The 21,062-nt window shown below is 31.3% G+C and overlaps 1 protein-coding gene across 1 annotated transcript in view; it reads left to right on the top strand.

Moving 5' to 3' along the window:
• LOC118186474 (uncharacterized) overlaps positions 1–21,062 on the top strand; it is a 154,214-nt gene that overhangs the window by 22,595 nt on the left and 110,557 nt on the right. The window contains exons 4-5 of the mRNA XM_085812652.1: positions 16,120–16,314; positions 19,101–19,273. Of these exons, the coding sequence (XP_085668778.1) occupies positions 16,120–16,314; positions 19,101–19,273 (368 nt within the window). The remainder of the gene's footprint in view (positions 1–16,119; positions 16,315–19,100; positions 19,274–21,062) is intronic.

Below are 21,062 nucleotides of genomic sequence, written 5' to 3'. Positions count from 1 at the left end.
TTCAGTGGTTTTAATGGTCTTGCATTCCTATCATAATAACTTTTTTGTAAGGTTTGTCTCTTCAGTAAATGTTGTTTATGGTCTTCATATCGTTTAGCTTGGACAAAATTCTCTTTTATAGGCATCAATTCATTTACTTTTCTTCCAAACATCAATTCTGAAGGTGACTTAATTTCATCTGAAATAGGAGAGTTACGATATTCCAGTAAAACTAAATATGGATCCTTGTTGTCAACTACAGCTTTTTCTAACATTCGCTTGACAGTTTGAATATGTCTTTCAACCATTCCATTAGACTGTTGATAATTTGGACTTGAAGTTCTGGTTTCAAAATTCCATCTTCTTGCAAAATCTTTATATTTCCTGCAATTATATTGTGGACCATTATCCGAATATACTATTTTCGGAATACCATTGTAATTATTTCAAGTGACTTTTGATTTAGTCAAACATTTCTCTCTTAAATTTAATTGTTTAAATTTAGGCAATGGTAGCACATTACACTGAGCTCCAGTATCGAACTTAACAAATAAATATTTAGATATGTTTACTTTTAGTTTTTCAAACCATTCGGTTTTATTTTTAGAAAATGGATTTATATCTTCTACTGACCCTAAAATATATTCATTACCATTATTATGTAACTCATGCTCTAAATTATTCTGTACAACATTAAAATTTTTAAAAGTGCACATTTTAGAAAAGTGATTTTTCTTTTTACAGTACAAGCAAATCTTATTATAAGCAGGACAGTTGTATAACTTATGAAAAGTTCCACATTTTCTACATGGTTTTGGATTATTGTACTTATTTCCTTGATAGTTTGAAGAAGATTTAGTACTTTGTTGCTTTTGTTTTACATGATAGTCTTTCTTACAAGGCTGACTTTTTTCCTCTGAAGGTCGAAATTTATTACGTTTGATAGCTTCTATTTTATTTTCTTCAGTTAAAGTTTTCAGCTGAAGTTCTGCTAATTCAGAAGCTTTACACATTTTAATACATACATTTCTCCAATGTTAACTGATCTTCCCTTAATCTATCTTTGAGATTTTTATTTAGAATTCCACTTACTATTCTATCCCTTATTAAACTATCTTTTAATTCTGCAAATCCACAGTTGCTACTTAAATCGATCTTTAAATCGGTTAAGAAATCATCAAACGATTCACCTACATATGTGTTCAACAGAAAAATATATGTCTATCAACACTTTCGTTTGCTTTCGGTATGCAAAAATTTTCGAAAGCTTCAATTACTTTTTCAACATCCTTCTTATCTTCTTCACTTAAATTAAAAGTATTAAATTTTTCAAGTGCTTCTTCACCAATTATATGCAATAAAATAGCTACTTTAATTTCAGGTGATTTAGTAATACCACCAGACGCTAACATATAAATTTGGAATTTTTGTTTCCATTTCTTCCAATTTTCACTTAAATTTCCTTCGAAACTTAGATTACTTGGTGGCTTTAATCCATCTATATTTAATTTAGGACTTTAAATAGTTTATATATACGTATTTTTAGCCACTTCCAATAAAAATAAACAACTCACTTACCAGCCATATAAGTTTCGATTTCACAGTAAACAACTTCCCATGATGTTTTTGTTTAGAACATCTTTACGGAGGCTGCATGGTTCTTGAAAAAAGATTTTCTTTTTTAATCAACGACGGGCTGCGCCATGTGTTGTATTTTATATGTGTTGGTTACGTGCTCAGTGATGATTACAAAATGTACGAAAACATCTTTTATTCTACATTGCTCATCTACTATTCTATATTACAGTTATGGTTAAAGATAATAATAGATATAGTTACAGTTACATATATAACACACTGCAGTTACTCTTACCCTTTGCTACCACCTACTTGTGCGAAATGGGATTTTCATCGCTTTTGCATATAAAAACTAAAGCGAAAAATCGCTTAAATGCAAGTGATGACTTACACGTATGTCTTTCAAAAAAGGAACCTCGCTTCGCCAGTATAATAATGAACAAACAACAACAGACTAGTCATTAATAAAAATAATATTGTTTTGTATTTATAGAAAATGTACAATGCTTTTCAATAAACAATAAGTTTCGCAAAAAAAAAGTATTTTTCTAGACTAAAAAAATTAAAATACATTTTTCAATGGGGTGCGGAGATATATTTTCAGATTCAATGGGGTGTGACTCGCTGGAAAGGTTAAGAAACACTGCCCTATAGTCTTCAACTTCTATGGATTTTATCCCCCTCTCCCTAAAGCTCATACAAAAGTTAATTGGTATATGGTTACCAAACAGCTAAATTCTGTAAACAGCAGAGCCACACTTCGTTATGGCTGCGATATTGAGCTGGAAATCACCAGATTAAACTCCAAAATTCAAAACGCTATCAATAATGCTACCTATACAGTCAAGAATAAAAATCCCTATGGCATCCCAGAAGAAATTAAATCCCTTATACAAGAAAGAAATAGACTTAGAAAAAGATGGCATATTACTCGCAATTCTACTGAAAAACGTCATATTAATTATTTAAACAGAAAAATAAAAGAAGACATCGCCACCCATCGATCAAATTCGTGGGATAATTTCCTAGAAAACATGGATCTTTACCCAAACTCTGTTTGGAAAGTAGCTAAATCACTCAGAAATCTTTCACCCAATCAAATTCACCCCCTGTATCACATGGGCAAATTTCACCACTCCGAAGACTCCATTGCTGAAATTCATGCAAAAGAATTAGAAAACATTTTTAAACAACATGAAAATAAAAATTCTGATCACGAAAAAGATATTAATTACTCTGTCAATAGCATCCTCAACAGTCCCAGCATTAATTTTTTTACACCTGCATCTCCAAACAAAGTTCAGCAAATTATTAAAAAATTAAAGAAGCTTAAAGCTAAAGGATATGACATGATTTCTAATGAAGCGTTGCAAGCTTTACCTAGAAGATGCATAGTCTTAATTACAAATATTTTTAATGCTTGTATTAGACTCAGCTACTTTCCATCGCAGTGGAAACACTCGATCATTGTTACCATCCCGAAACCAGGAAAAGATCCAAAGCTAGCAAAAAATTACAGACCCATCAGTCTTCTGCCAGCGCTTGGAAAAGTTTTTGAACGAGTACTTAGTGCTCGGCTCACCAATCATCTAGAATGCCTTAATCTAATAGACAAGCATCAATTTGGATTCCGCAAAGGCCACAATACCACACATCAAATATTAAATTTAGTTGAATTTATTGCCCAAGAATTTACAAAAAAGAACGGAGTAGCGGCATGGTTCCTCGATTTTGAAAAAGCTTTCGATCGAGTGTGACATGCTAGCTTACTTCATAAGCTATCTAACTTCCTTTTACCAAACAGCTTTATCAAGCTTATGCATTCTTATTTTAAACATCATACTTTTCAAGTGTGCTGTGGTGAAGCAATCTCTTCAAAAAAGGTGATTTACAGTGGAGTAGCTCAAGGCAGTGTTTTAGGACCGAAGCTTTTTACAATATTCATAAATGATATTTTTCTACCTTTTCATTCTAATATACTCAAATATGCCGATGACACAGTCATCCTCACCAGTTTACAAAGTCCAAATAATGCTTTAGAGAAACTTCAGCTCCAACATTATTACCAAATTTTGTCAAGACTGGAAAATAAAACTATATACTGATAAATGCTGCGTAGTTCTCTTCCGCAGATACAGAAAAAATATCCCAGTGAATATAAATATCCGACTCAATAACCAAGATATTCCTGTTGCCAACTCCTATAAATACTTAGGTGTCTATATTGACAAAACCCTAAATTTCAAAGATCATATTCAATATGTGTCAAATAAGGCTAACGCTGCTTTCATTGCTCTCTACTCATTAATTGGAAGAAACTCTTAAGTTAAACCTCCGTACCAAGAAAAATATCTACATCTCACTTATTCGCCCAATAATCCTCTATGCAATTCCACCCTGGGCTACTGCTCGAAAAATAGACAGACAAAAATTAAATGTTCTTCAAAACAAAATCTTACGTAGCATAGTGAACGTACCCTGGTTCGTGCGAAATTCTCAAATTCACAAAGACCTGGATATCAACCCAATTCACGACCAAATTTTAATTTCTGCACACAACTTTTTTGAAGATATGAGAAATTCTCCTTATGAAGCCATTAAATCGCTTACAGACTATTACCCTACTATTGAGCACGTAGTGAAAAGACCTCGAACGATCCACCACAATTCTAAGTGGTGGTAGTGTATATAATGTAAAAAAAAAAAAAAAAAAAAAAAAAAAAAAAAAAATTACTATTTCTTTGCAGTTACTATTCAAGAAAGATTAACTTTGCAAAGTTAGGATTTTATTTTTCATCGATGAATTCTTCGTTTTACTACTTATTTAACCAAGGTTTTTACTTTTACTTTTTATTTTTACCATTTCGTATCGTGTGCTTTAAAATCAAAGTTCGTGGTAACACCAAGTGCTTACTCTCACTCATTAGCCCTAGTGAGCTACATGACCTCATTTTCGCCTTTTACAATTTCCTATTCATTTAATGATTATATCGCAAGTTTAGAAGATTTTCAAGTGTTTCAAAAGGCATAGGACTCTTAAATTCACAGATAGATGTTGCTTTTACTATGTTCAAACTTTATTTCCAAAAACTACAAAAAACTTCATTTTTCGAACTCTGACTCCTCGACCAATCTAAATGCCGGATGCTGATCACGTGTTTCTGTTCTTCTTGACTCACGCAGAAGCTTAGACTTTCATTTCGCTTCTCGCCACCATTTACGTATATAACCACCCATGCTATGCCATGATATGCAATTTAGCAAAACAACTCATAAAATGAGTTCTCTCATTTATTGATCTCGCCTTCGGGCGCGGTGTATTTTTAAATACACCTCTTAAATTTTTAACTTTATGGCCTATGGTAAAATGATAATATACTGGTAAGAGCTCCTAGTAGCTAAAGCCAGCAGTAAAGATATGATCCAAGATCCAAGATCAAGAGCTGGAAACATTGCGTCAAAACAGCAATATCTCGGCAATATTGATGATGATGATGGCTCATTCCTTCTAGTTCCTGCTTTCTTCGCTCTTGGGTGTGCGGTTTCCAGCCCCTATTGAAAGATGTTTTGCGATGCGTGCAGTCCGGGGATAAGTTCCGAGGTTCCAGTCTACAAGATGGTTTTTCTTGAATAAGTTCCTTGGTTCCTGTCTACAAGATGAGTGACTGCCGTGGGCGGCATCCATGTTCTTCATGAAGGCGGCATTTAACATAAGTTAGCGGCGATGTTTTACTGGGCTATGATTCCTCGTGTTCAACTACAGTAAGCGGAGTTAGGCCGGATTTAAGTGCCCTCAAGGACTTAATTTAATTTTTCAGGTGCTTTTTGATCATTAAGCGTGGATCTATTGACTGTGTAGCTAATTTCATTTAAAACTGCATAATTTCTGTTTAGGACACACTTTTTGCATATTGAATGCCAGTATTTTTGAGACCAGGTAACATACTATTTAATATATGAAATTTTGATAATGATGGTTATATTATAATTTCTAAGTTACTGATATTGTTTAAATTTATTCATTGTGTTTTTATTTTTTATATATTGTTAATAAATTGGTTAAGTTTGAAACCATTTATTGTCTTCAATGTCTGCACAACATGTAATCTTAGGGAGCTTCTATTGCTACTGCTGCTAAATGTTTAATTTTATAAACTTTGCTTTTGCATCATTTTGGTTATGAGCCCAGCCCCTGAGTTATCTTTAGTGCAGACTTTTGAAGTTTAAAATTAATTTAGGACTTAAGAGACTGGGGGGCGTTTTTTTTTTTTTTTTCAAATATGGCTACTGTTAATGTTATGTATAATATTGCTAAACTTGAGGCATGTAATTATTTTACATGGTCTAAAGATATGAAGTTTGTTTTAAATGAGAAAAATGCATGGCTTTTGGTGAAAGGTATTGAAAAATGTCCTGATTTAAATGAAGTTAAGGGTATTACAAAAGAAATTGTTGCCGACTATCAAAATAGAAGTCGTTTGGCATTATTTTTAATTTATATGAATGTAAGCCCTGAATATAGAAACTTGATAAGTGAAATTGATGACCCGGTAGTTGCATGGAATACGCTTGCCAAATACTTTCAGCCAGATTATCGATCAAGACATATGTCCTTGTTTTCAGAGTTTTTAAATTGTAAAATTAAGCCAAATGAAAGTATTAGTTTCTTTTCTTCTAGATTAAAATGGGTAACTGAACAATTAGCTGATATTAATCAGGCTGTAAGAGATGTATACATATGTTTTCAGTTTCTTAGGTTCTTTCCAGATAAATATGATGAAGTAGTTCAGAATGTTTTGAAGTGGCCAGATGAAAAGTTCATATTTAAAAATGTTGAACTTGAAATACTAGCAGAGGAAACGCATCTTAATTTAAGAGAGATAGATAGGGAAAATTCCAATAAGACTATAGAAGTTCAAAGTACTCACTGTAAACCCAAATTCAAGCAGATTAAAGGGCTCAAGTGTTATAAACGTGGCCGTCCAGGTCATATTCAAAAATACTGTAGAATGAAAGGTAATTTTTCCAGATCACCCTCGCCTGTTTCTTCTGTTTCCTCAGCTGTATCTAGTAGTAATAAAACATCTCCTAAGTGTAAGAATAAACCCAAATTGTGTAAAGGTAAAAATAATTCCCATGCTCAGTCCCATTTTATAGCTCAAGCTAATGTTAACAATTTGGAGGAAAATGATGATAGTTGGATTTTTGATACTGCTGCTTCTCATCATTTTTGTAAAAATCGTGAATTGTACGATACTTTTTCTCCTGTGAAGCATGAGAATATGCTAGTAGCTATTGATGGGGTAACTTTTCCAATTCATGGGAAGGGTACTGTTAAAATGAAATATGGGGATAAAGTTATTTTGCTTAAGGATGTTTTATACTCACCTGAACTGAGACGAAATTTAATATCTGGACCTAAGGTGGATATCAATGGGCAAATTAAAGTTACTGATGATGAAAATGAAACTTTGTACAAGGCTAAGTTGATAGGAAGTAACTATCATGTATTTCCAAAAATAGTGAAAAAGGAGGGCAAATCTGTGAAATTTGAGGCATCCACAGTTCAGCATAACAATAGTGAATTATGGCATGGTCGGTTTGGTCATATAAATCATGGTGCTATTGTCAGGACTAGTAAGAGACATTCAGTTCGAGGTCTTCCTGTATTAAAGCACTCACCTAATTTGTTTTATGAACATTGCCAAATTAATAAGCAAAGACGAATGTCCTATAGACCCTTAGAAGGTATTCAAGTAAAGAGGCCACTGGAAAGGTTTTTTTCTGATGTATGAGGAACTATTAACATTCCAGGTAGAAATAGTGAACGTTATTTCATTTCCTTTATTAACGAATATTCTCGTTATATGGTAGTGTACCCCACTGTAGAGAAAAGTCAGGTATTTGAAATATTTGAAAGGCATATAGCACGTGCTGAAAGATCTTTGAACCTTAAGTTGAAATACCTTAGGACTGATAATGGGTGAGAATATGATAAATGAACAATTCAGGTCATATTGTAATAAAAATGGTGTAAAGCACGAATTTACAGATGTACATACTCCGGAACAAAATGGAGTTTGTGAGAGATTTAATCAGACAGCTCTCAACAATGTACGTGCAATTTTACATGATAGTGGAATGAATCCTGAATTTTGGTCAGATGCAGTGATGTATTTTGCATATTCATTTAATAGAATTTGTCATAAGGACCAAGATAGAACCCCATTCGAATTGTATACTAAGCGGAAACCATCAGTACGTCACCTTAAGGCATTTGGAACGATTGCCTATGTGGGAATTCCGAAGGCTAAAAGAAATTCTAAGCCTATGTGGGAATTCCGAAGGCTAAAAGAAATCCAAAGGCAACGAAGGGCCGATTGATTGGGTACAGTGTACGAACGAAAGGGTACAAGATTTGGTTGAAAAATGAGCAAAAGGTAGTAGAAACCTTAAATGCTACTTTTAAAGAGTCAATTGGAATGCAGAAAAGTGGCAGTAGAGCTGCACTGGATACCCTTCTTGATTTAGAATCTGAAGAGAGGATAGAGTTCTAATCTACTGATACTCCAGTTGGCTATTTTCCTGAAATAGAGGAAAGAATTGATACCAGTGTACCCTCTTCTATACCTAGCACCGACACTCAATCTACATAGAGACAAGTAAATTGGCTTCGTAAACCTGTTCCAAGGCCAGACGGCACTCGTACGGATGTGTACTATTTTGAGAGGAGGTCTAATCAAAGACTACGATCACCAAATGATGTAGAAAGGTATTGCACTGAGCATAATATTCAGTATGATCCTACCTTGTTTGATTTAAAGGGAAGCAATACTTATAGTGGTGAAATCGACCCAACTGGCACTCCTTCAACCATATATACCCGCGTATAAGTCGACCCCCCCACTTCGACATAAAAAATTCGTAGAAAATAAGAAACCCGCATATAAGTCGACCCCCCACTTCCGAAATCGATCGAGAAACTTCGAAATGTTTTTTTTTAAGTACTACATTTATTCAAAATCATCGGAGAAAAAAAAGTAAATATACGATAAAAAAAAATACCTTGGTAAATAAACAAAATCAAAATCCTTCAACGTCCGATTCATGGTCAGATTCGCCAAACATTTCATAGAACTCTTCTATCGTCATTGGCTCGTCATCATACATATTTTCAGTCTCGAACTCTGTATTGTTACAATCGCTACTAGAGCCTTCGTCGTCATTTTCACTTTCAAAAACAGCATCATCTTCCGTGCCGTCTAGTTCGTTGCTAATACAAAATTTTTTAAATGATTTTATAATTTCAGAGGAACTCTGTAATTAATTCGTCACATAATTTAAGTCATGAAATTACTTCAAGTAAGTGACTTATTTGATAAGTCATCCAATTTGAGTGCGGGAAGAAAACAACTGCATTATATAAAGAAATTTTTGAACTTCCGATTCTTTTAATTTTTTATGGCCCCGCGTATAAGTTGACCCCCCCACTTTGAAGTCTTTTTTTTTGTCCAAAATATCTCGACTTATACGCAGGTATATACAGTACCCAAGATAGCTGAGTAAAGGTTTCAATTCCAAACACTTATAACCAGGCAATGAAATCCACAGAAAAGCTTAAATAGATAGAGGCAATGGAAGAGGAAACGGTCAACATGTGAAAGCATAAAGTATGGCATCTTGTTCCACTTCCTAAAGACAAGACTCCACTAGGTTGCAGGTGGATTTTTAACATTAAACATGACGAATTTGGAAACATTATCCGTTTTAAAGCTCGTTTAGTGGCTCAGGGTTATCGGCAAATTAAGTACGATACCTATGATGAAACCTACTAACTACATCTAAATAAATAATGCTTTTACTTAGGAGCAGTCTCAAAATTATGTTCATGTCCCTTTGAAAAGTCATGGGAGCTCCGCATAAGCTAAATGACATTCTTAGGAAGGCATAAATGTCTAATTTTGTGATAAATGTGATTTTCGGAACGTCTTCTGGCATTATGCTAATTTGTAAGTATCCATAAGTCAGATCTAATGTAATCATGTGCTTAGTTGATTTAAATTTGTGAATGATTTCTTCAGTTATGAGAAGGGGACAGATAAGATATTAAGTAACACTCTTAACCCATATTTTAACAATAATCGAAGAAATTAAAATTTTTGTTTGAAATTTCTAATTCTGTCTTATAGGGTTAGAAAAGATAATAAATTGAAACTCTTACGAAACTTTTATTTACTTTGAATGTACATGCTGTCCTATACGATGGTGAAATCCAATGCTATAAAGTTATAAGGCATTATTTTCTTTCAAGTACTTTCTTTTGAATGGAATGGTAAAAAACAACTTGAACATAAACCAGTATTGTATTTTTTACAAGTAACTGTCAGTTTCCTAGTACAGTTTTTTAATTTACAATGACACTTACGTCCATCAGGGTTTGATCAGTTTGCATTTTCAAGAAGTCTGGATTTCTCTGCTACGTACCTAATTTTCTGTCTTGAATGTTACTCAGTATTCATAACCTCAAATAGTTGACTCTTATAGCCCATCAATATTCTAGAAGATCAAGAGTTTCGGTTGTGCTGAATAATTTTGTTAACTTCCAGGACACAACTGTTGCAGTTCCGAAAGCATTTACGAATAGTGGCCGATATCACTTTTTACCTTGTATAGAGGGAAAACATGTCTCCATATAGCTGTCAAACAAATTTACACCATTCTTATATTTATTATAAGTAGTAATACATGCTGAAATATCAACTTTCTGTCTTCTACCTTTTATTCTTCTTTCTAATTTTGACTTGCATCATGTATCCTCAAAATTTGTCATCACTAATACTACTCTATTATCGTTCCAGCAAACCACTTCGATGTCATTATTTGAATCGAATTTCTAATAAATTGTACTGTTCCCCCATCCATCTTCTTCATTGCTTTGATTGATTCCAGTGGACAACTGTCCATTCTCTTTTCCCTTACGATTCCAGTAGCGAAAAAAATACTTTCTTTCAACTTAACCCATTAGCCGCTGGTGTTGCATTGACGCAACGGTCAAAATAAATGCGTATATAAATATAACTACCTAAAATATTTTATACCAGCAAATGATTTTGTGTAGGAAATATTATGAAGATTATTTCTGTAAAAAAATATTTGCCTTCAACAATCAATTTGTGTATAATAATTAATCTCATACTTTAAGCAAAAATTAAACAAAATTTTCGACCGTGTATTTTTGCTGAAAATATTTAATGAAAGAATAGCCGTCCTTATGAGTGATCTATTTTTAGTCAAGGTCACCATTTATCAGAACATTACATCAGTCAGATGTTTATATTTGTGTTGGGAAGGAAGGGAAAACAGGTGTTGTGCTGACGCAACGTCAGCAGGAAGCGGGTAGTCAATCTCCTTTTTCACTCATTCCTTTCGATGTTCTGGTTCATGTTCTGGTTGTTTAAAAACGCCTAGAAGGAGGTATCTTACATTAGAAGAAGCCCTTCAAAGATTTTTTGATGAAGAAACAGATGATGATAATGTTAATAATGACCAGAATGAAACTGATATTGTTGTTGTTCCCCCAGAAATTGCAGAATCTAGTGACGAGGAAGAAAGGAATGGCAATGTTTTAAATAATGATAATGATATTTTACCAAATGATACTGCTAAGGAAGTTGAAATTCACGTAAGAAGTAAGTTTCAGCCTTCTAAAAGCAGTTATAGTCATACTAAAAAGTTTAAAAGGCAGAAGACTGAAATCTTGAAGTGGATAAAAAAGGAACTGTTAGTTATGTCTCAGGAAGAACAAGAAGAAAGAGATAGAAGAGAATTTATAAAAGTCAAAATACAAGGTAAAACTAGAGCACAGATTTTCGATTTTCTTTTTGGTTTAGATATTTACTCTCTTCTCGTTGAACAATAAAATATATACGATCAGGAAAAAAAAATGCCCAGAATTTATTGCATCTGAAGCCTATATGAGAAGATTTATTGGAATATTATTGCTTACAGGATATCATTCTTTACCTCAAGAAAAAATGTATTGGTCTTTTGATAAGGACATTTCTGTATCTATTGTACGAGAATTGATATCACATTTGCAGTACAGGAATATGAAGCAGAATTTGCATTTGACAATAGTCAAATTGACAATACTGGTAAATTATATGAGGTGAGACCATATCTAAACTTACTAAATATCGCCACTTTTTACTACTGGAAATATAAAGTCTCTTTTAGATTTCAGACGCGAGAATGCATTATTCCTTTTGCAAACTCCTATTGAGAAGGAAACTCCTCCTAGAATCAGCCAGAAATCAGCAACAGGAAGACCTAGTAAATTCAGCATTCAATAACCATTGGATGGAGATAGTAGAGATTTTATCGTTAAGTCCGTTGATAACAAAAGACTTTTTTGTAAAGCCACACTGTTTATAGATGCAAAGGATGTAATGTAGCTTTACATCATGATTGTAATCAAACTTTTCATGCTTGAATCTTTCAATAGAAATAATCTGTATTTGTAAAAGAAAAGCAATGTATATTTTAATATTAAATTAATTACAAGTAAAGTGATTTGTAGATTTATAAAATGTTATACAGCTAAAAAGTAATCCTGCGCTCGTCTCAAAAGAAACATCACACGAGTACAATCCTACTCACTAAACATCCGTAGTCTTATTCCGCTGACGTTGCATGAATGCAACACTCGCGTTTTCCACAGGTAAGAGCATTTTTTTTTTATTTTCAATGTAAATTTATGTTATAAATGCTTAATTTAATATTTGTTATTATTTTCATGAGAAAAGAAACATTCCTTGTAGTTTTGGCGGTTAATGGGTTAACAAAAAGTCCACAAGATTTAAAAAAATTTTCCATTTTTATGCTGTGCTGGATTTTTCACAATTCATAGCAAACCTTCTATCAGTATTTGATAGAAGCTCACTCCATTTTTGAGCTTCTGATTACTTTTTTTTTTCCCCTCACTCTTCATTTCCATTTGACATTTTTCTGCACATTTTTTGCTATTAGATGCACTACATTTTTCTTCTGACACATTTTGAGATACTGATTATTTTACATTTCTTTCTGCTCCTTAATACAGAATAATATGAAAGGGGTAACCATCATAAGAAGCTAATACCCACAGTTAGTATCCAAATTTTACTGGTTTTTCTTTCATATGCATTTTACAACCATGTTGACCGAAGTAGCTTACCATTCTTTCATTAATGCTTAGATTTTTGGAAAATACACCTAATTGATTGTAAAGCATCATTCAGTAAATCATAAATTGGATGTACTTTGTAATAGCAGTCCGAATCAACAATGCTATTGTCACTGAAATGATTGTATCGCTTAATTTCAAAATATCTGTTTCGTGGTATTGCTTGACTAACTAGTATAGTTCCTGTATCTGGCACATTTTCCCAGTATTTTTTTCACATGGTAAAATGTGGTAGCCAGTATAAAAAAGTACACCTAAGAATTGCTTGAGTTCTTGTTTTGCAAATGAAAAATTATGATTTTTTTCCTCTGCCCAGAGTATCTGTTATTCTCAATAGCAGCTTTGCCTGTCATTTTTTCAGGAATTAGTCATTATTCGACTAACTAGCATAATTCCTATAACTGGCACATTTTCCCCAGTACATTTTTTTATGTCGCAAAATGGAGGCCACTATGAAGAAGTATACCTAAGAATTACTTGAGTTCTTGTTTTATCAATGAAAAATTATGATTATTTTTCTGCCCAAAGTATCTGTTACTCTAAATAACAGCTTTGTCTATCATTTTTTCAGTGATACATTCAGTGTTCTGTAGGAGATTTTTCCAGAAACAAAATCAGTTATAGACTAACTAGAACCTTGAGAAAATATTTCTGAAGCATGTGAATATTTTGGAATGCAATCTTTCCAATCAGGTTTTGGCACACATATTTCATTATCTTCATTTCTTACTAAAATTTTCACAGTTCCTGCCGTTCCTATAGCTGCTGCTGCGTTTTTGTCACAAATAGTTTGGCTGTGTCTAGTCATCATCTATTCCTTCATTGTCACTGACTGCATCTGGATCAGGTGGTATTATTACCATTTCTCGCTCAATATCTTGATCATCTAATGTCATAAAATATTCAAAAGCTTCTTCAACTGTTAGAAATTTTCAACTCATTTTGGATGTGTAAAATAAAACATACCTTACAAAATGAACAATGACAAAAGTAATTTCTTTGATACAAATAAAATGTGTGAAACGGCTTTCAGGTGCTAAATATAACTCTTTACAAAAGGGGTTGGACAAAAAATAGTTGATCGCTACATTTTACGGGGGGGGGGGATGAAAAGGGCGTGTGAAGAATGCAAGAATTTGCAGTGAGCATTTTTTATGCAGTGATTGTGAAGATGACATGAAAAATCGCTTGCTTGGATTATCGCAAAAGAAGCTGTTAAAATCTGATAAAAATGTTACAAAAATAATGCAGAGTGCTTTTGAAATCATTTTGAGGATGATTACGAAAATGATGTAGGAATAATAAATCAGATACGAATGATTTTAAAATAAAAAATGATGATGTAAATATTGTTGAATAACTGTAAAAATAATCATGAATGCATCAATAATTTGTAGAAAACAAAGCTAGCTCAGCATTTTAGGTAATTTATGATTGTATAAAACATCAAAGTAATATCGCATAAAAAAGTCTTCCTCCTTAGGGCCCCTTTTGAAAGATTAAGTAATTCTCTTTAGATACTGTGAACAAAGTTGTTTTGACAAACTTAAGACAACAATTATGTATTTATTTAAGTGTAATATATATGTATAAATGGGAGTATAAGTTAGACAATTATTTAAAAAATATCTGTTGTTATATCAAATTGGAAGAGAAACTTGCCAATGTAAAATTTATAATTAGGTCAAAAAAGCAATCTTGGCTTGGATTAAATTTTGAATTAAAACTATCATTTTCAAGGGTGATCAAACCTAAGTTCCTCTTCTTTAGCTGCAGGAAAAAAATAACATATATATTCAAAACTATGTCAAACTATTTTTTTTTTTTTTGCTTAACTTTAAAAAGTTGTTATCGTTATCTTGGAAGGAGTAATAAAACTCTCTCAGTATGCAAATGAAGAAAATATAATGAATGCTATATTTTTTCCTTAATGATTTAATAATACGTGTACAGGGGGTTGAGACCTCCAACTTTTTAGAAAGCGTAGTGTTTTATCTATTATTTTAAAATTAATAAATAAGTATTATTAACATTTTTAACATTATAAATGCATACAGTAATAATATATTCTCTTGCAAGTGATAATATATTACATGCGAGTGAAGCCATGCAAAAAAGTCTGAATGTTATGCACATAATTTCTTGGCTATGTATGCAATTTTAATGTATGTTGAAAAAGAATAGGTAATCTATTGACATTAATGAATGACTTGTGTTATGTAATAATACGTCTAACAAAATTGTTAACTCAAAAATATCGCAATATTTTGATAGATTTTTTTACTATTGCACTTGCTGCATTTATGTTGAAGGCTCAAGAAAGTATTCATGTGGCAAAGCAATATGCCGCCAAAGTAATTATGTGGCAATCCATTATGTGAGTAGAAATTATTTATGTGGCAATGCAGTTATGCGTTTAGCACATGCCTGCTTTGTCTGGTGCACGATACTAAAGCTGTATGGATACTGAATTTTCCCATTGCCCTGATATTCTTCAGGTGAACAGAAATCTCTGTGTGCATGGGGAGAACAATAGCATAGACAGAGATCACTATGTGTATGGACAGAACAACAGCATAAAAAAATTTCTATAAGAAATTAAATGTTTTATTATTGATGTTTTTGCTTTTTTTATTGATTGATTGCTGTTGTATGAAGTTTTTAGCCCGCTGTTGTTTTGAAAAGGGCTGTTGCTAATTATGCTTAGTAAATTGTATTAGCTTAGTAAAAAAATTAGTCACCATCGAATTTGTGAATGCTTTTCAAATTCATTATTTTTTCCATAGTTTTATTGAAGTACTAAACATTTTCAGCAGAATCATCAATAAAAGTAAGTAGAAAACTGGATATTAGCTGAGTATTTGGAGGACTGAAATTTGTACAACTTCTGGAATTGAAATAGCTAAGTGAAGATTCAGCTGACAGATTCAGCTTCAGTCATATGCTGGAAAAAAAATTTTTTTTTCCTGTCATTTCTGCAGATGTTATTTCTGGCTTATAGTTAATACTATCATAGTCACTATTCATATTTGATCATAAGTGTGTTTCATTGTAAATAGGTAAACAATGTTAATGTAGCATTGAAAAAGAGTTCTTTTTCTGGCATTTTTGCAGATATTTTATTTTTGGTTTATAGTTAACACTAGGTAAAATTCATGTTTGATCATAAATGAGTTTTATTTTAAATAGGTAAGCAGTGTTTATGTGGCATAAAGTAATAATCTTTATGATGTTTTATCCTCATCTATTGTTCATTTAATTTTTGAGTTATTTGCTGAATTTGTGTTTCTGATTAAAATTTACTCAGCAATGTACAGTTTTTTTATTCCTTTTTTCAGAAATCTATTAAGCACAGCACAGTTGAAAATCCTCAGGATTTAGCCCCAGAAAGCCTGGCAAAGTTTAAGAAACTTAAGAAAACTGCAATTGAATTATCTTATGAAGGGAAGTTTCAAGAAGCTTTAGAAAATTTTAAAGAAGCATTGAAGATTTGCAGCTGTCCTAAAGTTAAAAAACATGCTGAAGAAGTTGAAGTATGATGTTAAAATTAGTAACATACTTTAATTAGTCATAAGTCTTAAATAAGTATATTTATTAGGTTATAGAATTTATTGTTAATAATTTGTTAACATGCATAAGAAAAATATTCTATAAAAATATTGTCATATATGTGGTTTTTCTGTTTAATACAGTCAAAAGTCGTTAATCCAGACTTGTCAGGACTTTGCCGATTTCGGATTATCGATTTTTCCGGATTATAGATCATCAGTTTAAATCTGGTAAGATGGCATGCAGAAATTATAAAATTAAAAATATGAAACCATAATCTATGAAATAAAGAACAATTATGATCTAAAGGGTATTAAAATTTACAAAAAAGCGTAATATTTATTTGTTTACTTTATTAAACATTTCTTTCAATGCGCGCATGCGTAAAGCATACATTACTCATAGTCGAAGTTAGAAAATTGCAACCAGAAAACTATTTGTTGGGTATTCGTGATATTTAAAACGATGAGGAATTTGATATAAATCATATCAAAGACGGAGTACATCGAGATGAAATACTACATTTAGTAAGGAATTATAAGCCGAATAAAATAAAAACATCTGCCCTGAAGATAAAGATAGTGCTGACAGATCCACTCGAGTTCATTGCGCGCCGCGCCCCCCTCCCCCGGCCGCAGAACAGCGTGAAATTGATAAACAGATTTTGGAATGGTTAGAGAAACAAAGGATATGCCTTTATCCATTTTTTGCATCAATTCCACTTTTTGTTTAATGGACATCGAAACTGCTTTCGCTTTGTAGATCGTTTGGCAGCTCCAGAATCGGTCTTTTTGACATAATCAAAAGTTCAAGCTTACTTTTATAAAATTGCTCTAACAGTCTGCAAAAAATAATAAGCTGGATCCAATTAGAAGATTAAGGAACAACGCAATCTGCAACACTAACTGAAATAGATAATTTTAGCTTAGCTTATACCGTCCGTTATACATTAAACGCGTATGCGTAAACGCATGCGCATAATACCTTTACGCATGCAGAAAGTTTATAGCTTTAAGGTCCGAGGATTATGGACGCCCGTATTAAAGACTTTTGACTGTACATTGTTTTTAAATCACTGAGTTTTTTTATCAAAAATTCTCTAAATTCGCACAAAACAAAGTAAATAAACAAATAAAAAATTCAGGCTTTAAGGTGCGCATGTTCAAGAAAAGAACGATTTGTATTAAAAATTTGATGGCTTCAGGTGCTACCATTTTCCGCAATGTGAGGAACGTACATACATGTATATATACATATAGATTTTTCTTTATTTAATGATAAAAATTTATCCCTGTATTAATGTTATATTTTCATCATGCATTTACATGAGTGATATGCAGTTTTATTGTATGAGAATTAATGCATTCTCCATTCTTTGTGAATAAACTGTACTCTCAGGGAGGGGGGAGGCTTCTGTTTTTTATGATTTGGCAAATTATGAAAACTTGCAATTATTTAGGGAAAAGAAAACGGTTAGGAAATTCAAAGAATAAAATTTAATGGAATGCTCCCTTTTATAACACTGGTGTAGGACAAGAATTTGTCATAGTAAATTCTTAATAGTTAATAACTGTTGATTAAAGTCTAAACTGCTTGTTCAATGCAATTTTTTTAACTTTAAGTTAAATGTAATGCTATTAAGTTTTTTTTTTTTTTTAATCTATTAGCTATCTGTGTTTGTACGTTTTAGAAATGGTTAAAATTAAATACTTATTCAATTTTTGTGCCCTGTAATTACCAAAAGGATGTACAGAGTGTAGAAAATATCATTTATGGCTTTTATGTACCATATCTTTTAATAAAAGTGCCTTAAAAGCTTGCACTGTACTAAAAGTGAATTCCCAATTTTTTTTAAGTATGTTTTGTTTCGATTCTGATTAGTGTAAGAAAATGTATGAACAAGAGTACAGAAATCATTTTTTATGTGAACAATTTTCAATGAATTATATTTTAAAAAAAATCAACCAACTTAAAATCAGAAAATATTAAAAAATATGTATCACGAACACACATATATGCATACACATACACATATATAAATTATGTAGGTTAAAATCATGCATGTACATTTTGTAATCATGCATGTACCTTTTTATCTACTTAATATGTATGTCTATGTATGTGTTTTGAATTTGGGGGGGGGAACTGAAATTATCAGCTATCATTTATTTATTTTTTTTACTTTCCTTTAAAATTCAGTTTTTTAAATCAGGTATAGTTCTGAAATTTGCATGTTTCAAGGTTCGATTTTTTACATATTGCTATATGTAGCAAACAAAGTACTTAATTTCAAGCTTGCTTTCTTTATTGAAAAAGATTCTGGCACTTGAAGAATCATTGCTTTCTTGTTAGATGTTCTATTCTGGAACTGCATTCTGTACATGCTTTTAAATAAAATTTACCTTATATTAACTAATCTACACCGAGGAACTTTGTATGCAGTTAAGAGAAGAAGGTATAATTATGCATGGTGGTTACATCTGCTAGGCAGATTTTTGTTTACAAATTGCAGTAAATGATAATACAAGGGTAGTATTATTGGTAATATAACCTATTGATGAAAGTCATAGATCAGTTAATATGCAACTACCCCCTTCTTTTAATCATCAGGCATGTAAATTTTAATGAACTTATTAATTATAAATAGACTTGAGCAACATTTTAAGTAAGCATGAGTTATTCTTATGAAGCATAACATAGCATTCATTTTTTCTTCTAGCATTCATTTTTTCTTGAAAAACTAATCTAGCATCATACTTTTTTATTCTAGTTTGCAATTGCCAAACATTCTAATCAACTGGAAAAATTTCAAAATTTAACTGAAATTGGGAAAAAACTTGCAAGTGAAGGAAAGCAAACTGAATCACTTCAAAGATTAAAAGATGCATTTCTTGTTTGCCCATCACCTAAAATTTCAAAAATGATTAAAGCCATAGAGGTAACCTTTATTATGTACTTTATAAAATTGTTATTTTAAATATTTTATAATAATATAAATTATATAATAAAATTATTATTTATTTTTATTGTAAAAAATTGCTTGTTTATTACTTCAGGATATTTAATTTCTGAATTCCATATTCAGGTATATAATTAATATATAAGATTCTGATTTATATAAATTAAAATTGTATATCTTGAGTGTACTTTTTATGTTTTAGTGAATTTTAAAGTAACATCATGAAAAAAAAGAGAAATTTTGTGTTTTGCCTATGTTAGTTTTTTCCCTTTTATCATTTGTTTTTTAAAACAAATGAGTACATTTAAATCATCTTTGATGATTAATTTTAAATTTAGTTCTAGATGAAAAAGTTTATCTTCTAAACCAGTAGAAGTTCTGAATATAGTGTAATGGGTACATTGATGAAATTGTGATCTACTCCTTTTAGTTATGTAATTACAATCTGCCAAAAAAAAGGACAGTTTTATCACTCTCGTTCTACTTCACCCATTGACGAAATTTAACTTGCATTTTTCATGTCTCGAAAATGCCGCTTAGGATACATATTAGATTAATACATAGCAATTGTTCTATCATAAGTATTTTGAAACAAAATGAGATTTCTTTGAAATGATGTACTGATTTTTCTCTGTATTTTGATTCTGATTTTTGGATACTAAAATTTAAAAAAGAGCACAGAAATACAGTAAAATAAGTGATTGTCTTTTTAATTAAAATGATGATTGAATTAAATTAATAACTATAAATAATAAATAGTAATTTTAATATAAACTACAGGAATTTTTTGAAAGCAAATATCATTTATAATTAAAAATACTAATTTATTTTTTGTTTTCAACATAAAAAGTTAATATTAGTTGGAAGTTAGACAGAAAAGAATTAATGCAACTTCAGATAGTTTATAAAAATTTATTATAATCTGCACTTTAAAAATGCAGATTATTATAAATTTTGTATATTTAGCTGTATTTTGTATTTTGTGTAAATTAGCTGTATTTTGTATTTTGTGTAAATTAGCTGTATTTTGTGCAAAATTGTTTCTAAATCCTGTGTGCATTGGTTTTAGTTAACAAGTACTCCGTTTGCTTAAAAAAAAAAAAAAAAAAAAAAAAAAAGTATGAAATTTTCAGGTACAAAATTATTCAAGAAGTAAATCTTTCAAGTCTAATCTAAATCTCTTTTAGAGATGTTAGTGTCCCTTTTATATGTTATTATTTTAATTTCTGCTTTGAGTCTTCAACACTCTGGCTCATATGGCTTTTTAGATTTGCTTATGAACTGTATTTAAGCACCATGCATTAGCTAAATTTGCATAATTAATTATTTTCATCTGTTTTCATAAACTTTCATTTATTTAGATAATATTTAGATCATTAAAGAAAAACGAATAATGCAGTAATATATACCAACTAACGAAAAAGTCTTATCACTTGATAAAGGCAGTCATGCCACTCAGGAAGTTAAAATATGTATTAAAGTTTCTGGTATCTTGGAAAAAAATTTGTAAAACTAATATTTTCATTATTTCATGTGTGTATTGCTAAAAAATATATACACTTTTTTTGTTTAAAATTTCAGTACTTATGTTTTCCTTGTCCACCATTTCCAATAAACAAAATTTGGTTTATTTTATGATTATCTGCATCTCTGCCAAAAAATCTGTAAAAAGTATTCATGAGGTAAAGTAATTTGTTGCCAAAACAGTTGTGTGTCAACTCAGTATTTATGGGCCAACTGAGGCATATGCAGAGCATGTCTGCTTTGATTCAT

This window comes from Stegodyphus dumicola, chromosome 3 (genome assembly GCF_044657685.1).
Source record: "Stegodyphus dumicola isolate Sdum_Otavi_A_Nest chromosome 3, ASM4465768v1".
Lineage (NCBI taxonomy): Eukaryota > Metazoa > Arthropoda > Arachnida > Araneae > Eresidae > Stegodyphus > Stegodyphus dumicola.
Note: the sequence above shows the minus strand (reverse complement) of the source record. Positions and strands in the feature narration are given on the sequence as shown.